At 45.3% G+C, this 5,000-nt stretch overlaps 1 protein-coding gene across 1 annotated transcript in view; it reads right to left on the bottom strand.

The window, feature by feature from the left end:
• The window catches only part of kcnab1b (potassium voltage-gated channel subfamily A regulatory beta subunit 1b), a gene marked incomplete at both ends in the record, with an annotated part of 49,616 nt that overhangs the window by 23,187 nt on the left and 21,429 nt on the right, over positions 1-5,000 (bottom strand). The window contains 3 exon segments of the mRNA XM_084457795.1: positions 1,256-1,335; positions 1,573-1,610; positions 4,148-4,191. Of these exon segments, the coding sequence (XP_084313921.1) occupies positions 1,256-1,335; positions 1,573-1,610; positions 4,148-4,191 (162 nt within the window).

Raw genomic sequence — 5,000 nt, 5'->3', positions numbered from 1 at the left:
TCACTACAGACAGACCTGCTCTTCTCAGTGGTCTCACTACAGACAGACCTGCTCTTCTCAGTGGTCTCACTACAGACAGACCTGCTCTTCTCAGTGGTCACACTACAGACAGACAGACCGGCTCTTCTCAGTGGTCACACTACAGACAGACCTGCCCTTCTCAGTGGTCTCACTACAGACAGACCTGCTCTTCTCAGTGGTCTCACTACAGACAGACCTGCTCTTCTCAGTGGTCTCACTACAGACAGACAGACCCTTCTCAGTGGTCTCACTACAGACAGACCTGCTCTTCTCAGTGGTCTCACTACAGACAGACCGGCTCTTCTCAGTGGTCTCACTACAGACAGACCTGCTCTTCTCAGTGGTCTCACTACAGACAGACAGACAGGCCCTTCTCAGTGGTCTCACTACAGACAGACCTGCTCTTCTCAGTGGTCTCACTACAGACAGACAGGCTCTTCTCAGTGGTCTCACTACAGACAGACAGGCTCTTCTCAGTGGTCTCACTACAGACAGACTGACCCTTCTCAGTGGTCTCACTACAGACAGACTGACCCTTCTCAGTGGTCTCACTACAGACAGACCTGCTCTTCTCAGTGGTCTCACTACAGACAGACAGACCTGCTCTTCTCAGTGGTCACACTACAGACAGACTGGCTCTTCTCAGTGGTCTCACTACAGACAGACCTGCTCTTCTCAGTGGTCACACTACAGACAGACCTGCTCTTCTCAGTGGTCACACTACAGACAGACCTGCCCTTCTCAGTGGTCTCACTACAGACAGACAGACCTGCTCTTCTCAGTGGTCTCACTACAGACAGACAGACCTGCCCTTCTCAGTGGTCTCACTACAGACAGACTGGCTCTTCTCAGTGGTCTCACTACAGACAGACTGGCTCTTCTCAGTGGTCTCACTACAGACAGACAGACCGGCTCTTCTCAGTGGTCACACTACAGACAGACAGACAGACAGACAGACAGACCCTTCTCAGTGGTCTCACTACAGACAGACAGACAGGCCCTTCTCAGTGGTCACACTACAGACAGACCGGCCCTTCTCAGTGGTCTCACTACAGACAGACCGGCCCTTCTCAGTGGTCACACTACAGACAGACAGACAGACAGACAGACAGACAGACAGACAGACAGGCCCTTCTCAGTGGTCACACTACAGACAGACAGACAGACAGACAGACAGACAGACTGACCGGCCCTTCTCAGTGGTCACACTACAGACAGACCGGCCGTGACTCACCGGCCCCCGGAGTAGACCTCCGCCGTGTCAAAGAGGTTGACCCCGTTCTCGTAGGCGATGGTCATCAGCTGCTCCGCCACCTGGGGGAGACAGAGAGATGAGACGGGGCTCGGGGTATCTCCCAGGGTGACCAGCCCCCTGCGCGCTACGACTCGAGTAAAACTCATGATTTCATTCCGACGTTGGAAGTTTGTCTGTGACAGTGAAACGGGGTGAGAGGTCGGTTGGTGTGAGGCCTCCGTCAGTTGATCCGGACGAGGAAGTGAGGGAGTGCGTTGTGTTTGTCTGTGACACAGCAGGGAGGAGCTCTCTCTTACCTCATCTGATATTTGACCACCGAAGGTCACCCATGTTCCTGTGGAGGAGAACGCCGTGTCAGAACAGCAGAACAGACCTGTCAGAACATCGTGATCGTGAGAGGAAATGTTCTTATTCTAGTTCTTAGACCCGCGACAGAAAGCCAGAGTGATGGCTTTGACATTTTGGCGCTTGTCACATTTGACAACAACATACTATTTCCCCTAATAATATTCTCTGAGCTCATGTGAGTGAAATGTCAGAGCTGAGTGTTGAGTGCTTGTCATCATGTCCTATCCCTCCGAGTCCCAACCCTCTGTTCTCAGTCATGAACACTACTGCAAACCAGCCCACGGCAACGCTCTCTCTCTCTCTCCCTCTCTCTCTCTCTCTCTCTCCCCCTCTCTCTCTGTCTCTCTTTCTCTCTCCCTCTCTCTCTCCCTCTCTCTGTCCCTCTCTCTCTTTCTCTCTCCCTCTCTCTCTCCCTCTCTCTCCCTCTCTCTCTCCCTCTCTCTCCCTCTCTCTCCCTCTCTCTCTCTATCCCTCTCCCTCTCTCTCCCTCTCTCTCCCTCTCTCTCTCTCTCTATCCCTCTCTCTCTCTCTCTCTCCCTCTCTCTCCGCCGCCCACTTTTCTGTCATTTGTGTGTGTGTGAGTGTGTGTGTGTGAGTGTACGTGTGCACGTGCGTGTGTGTGTGTGTGAGTGTGCGTGTGCACGTGCGTGTGTGTGCGTGTGTGTGTGTGTGTGTGTGTGTGTGTGTGTTTGTGTGTGTGAGTGTGTGTGTGTAAGAGAGTACCCTCTGTTCCTGTTCCTGTCACAGTCACCTAGCATCACCACAACATAATGAAGAGGCCCAAACCAGTGCTTCCTGTCGCTGCAGTGTCCCTTCACTTTACACGCTAGTTTTTACTATCTTATAACAACAATAATAATAATAACAACAATAACAATAACAACAACAACAGTAATAATAACAACAATAATAATAATAATACAATACTAATGCTACTACTACTTCTAATACTACTATTATTACTTCTATTATTAGTATTATTATTGTTATTATTATTATTATTATTATTATTATATAGCCTACATTACATTTATATAGTGCCTTTCTACGTTTTACAGTGACAAACAATTCAGACAGACAACAGAGACAGACCAAAACAAAATGGGCACATAAACCTATTAACTAACTAGCTAATTAACTAACTAACTAGCTAACTAGCTAACTAGCTAACTAGCTAACTAACTAATTAACTAACTAGCTAATTAACTAGCTAACTAGCTAACTAGCTAACTAGCTAACTAACTAACTAACTAACTAATTAACTAACTAGCTAATTAACTAGCTAACTAGCTAACTAGCTAACTAACTAACTAACTAACTAATTAACTAACTAGCTAATTAACTAGCTAACTAGCTAACTAGCTAACTAGCTAACTAGCTAACTAGCTAACTAACTAACTACAGGCCAAAGGCCTGGGTGAACAGGTGGGTTTTGAGGGCTGATTTGAAGGTGTCCAGGGTTGGGGAGAGAGTTACAGAGTGGGCGGGGCTCTGTCCCCTAAGGCCACAGCCACCAGCACTTGTCCCAGGGGCTCAAGTGTCTCACTAAAGCCATGTAAGCAGACAATACGCATGTTGGTCATTGCAGCTGACAAGCACATACACATATAAACACATATGTACAGCCCAGTTCATTTTTTTTCTCCTTGTTGTCATGTGTTTTTTCTCATGTACCTATTTGGGAAGGTGGTCCTCGGAACCTTTTCCTCAGAATAAAAAGGCAAAAAAAAAAAAAAATCTGAAAATATCTGTTACACCTCACAGTTTCCAGCTGAGCTGTGGAAGATGCACAAGGAGTGAATTGAGTTGAAGTGAAACCTTCATTTATTCAGGAGGGGACAGGAATGTGAACGTCATGGATAGTATGTCATGGCATGATAGGATTTTTCAATGACCTACCCTCTTTTGCTCTCTCTCCCTCTGTCTCTATTTCTTTCTTTCTGTCTTTCTGTCTTTCTTTCTTTCTTTCTTTCTTTCTTTCTTTCTTTCTTTCTTTCTTTCTTTCTTTCTTTCTTTCTTTCTTTCTGTCTGTCTGTCTGTCTGTCTGTCTGTCTGTCTGTCTGTCTCTCTCTCTCTCTCTCTCTCTCTCTCTCTCTCTCACACACACACACACACACACACACACACACACCAGAGAGCACAGACGGGTAATGCAGCATTCAAAGAGAGGGAGCTGTGGACTGGAGGGTGTTGCCAGGTGCTCATAGCATTTTAAGAGATCAGTATTGATCAGTTCATTCAGGATTGTTCTCAAGGTCTCTCAGGTCAAAGCCCATCTGGGGAAACTGCACATAGAGCATGAATGAGCTTTAAGATATTTTCTAATTGGATGCATTGGGCTCATTCGGCCAATCGTTTTGTCATAATGTTTATTAGCTTGAATGTGTAAAATGTATTGATATTTGTGTATTTATATTTGCATCGCAAATGAGATGTTGGTCTCATTGGGTTCTCCTGGATAATAATAATAAAAAATATAAATAAATAAATAAGTAAATAAATAAATAACTGTAGTTTACTCACCCAGCCCCAAACAGGAGACTCTCAGTCCTGATTTCCCCAGGTTCCTATGGAGAGAAATCACACACAATTTTCATCTGCAGTCCCCCAGCAGCTCAACACAGTACTACACAACAACACAGTACTACACAACAACCCAGTACTACACAACAACACAGTACTACACAACAACACAGTACTACACAACAACACAGTACTACACAACAACCCAGTACTACACAACAACACAGTACTACACAACAACACAGTATAATACAATACAACACAGTACTACACAACAACACAGTACTACACAACAACACTGTACTACACAACAACACAGTACTACGCAACAACACTGTACTACACAACAACACAGTACTACACAACAACACAGTACTACACAACAACACTGTACTACACAACAACACAGTATAATAATTGATTGATTGATTTTAAAATCTTAATGTTTATTTTTAAGGCTCTACATGGTTTGGCCCCCCACTATCTGGCTGAACTGATTCAAGTTCGTGCGACATCTAGAACCCTGAGGTCCTCCTCCGAGACTCTTTTAATAGTCCCTAGATCGAGACTTAAGACCAAGGGTGACCGAGCTTTTGCGGTGGCTGGCCCAAAGCTCTGGAACAGCCTCCCTCCACACATTAGACACGCACAGAACCTAGGGCTCTTTAAGTCTCAGCTTAAAACGCACTTGTTTTCACTGGCTTTTGAGGCCTGATAGCCTACATCCCCTGTCCTGTTTTGTGTCCTGTCCTTTTATTGTTCTGTGATTATGTGCACTTTATTCTGTTTTTTGTTTTAGTTTATTTTATATATTGTACAGCACTTTGGTGCAACTTCGGTTGATTTTAAACGT

Source organism: Borostomias antarcticus (assembly GCF_949987555.1).
Source record: "Borostomias antarcticus genome assembly, chromosome: 24".
In the NCBI taxonomy this organism is placed as follows: Eukaryota; Metazoa; Chordata; class Actinopteri; order Stomiiformes; family Stomiidae; genus Borostomias; species Borostomias antarcticus.
The sequence above is the reverse complement of the archived record's forward strand: the minus strand, read 5'-3'. Positions and strand labels throughout refer to the sequence as shown.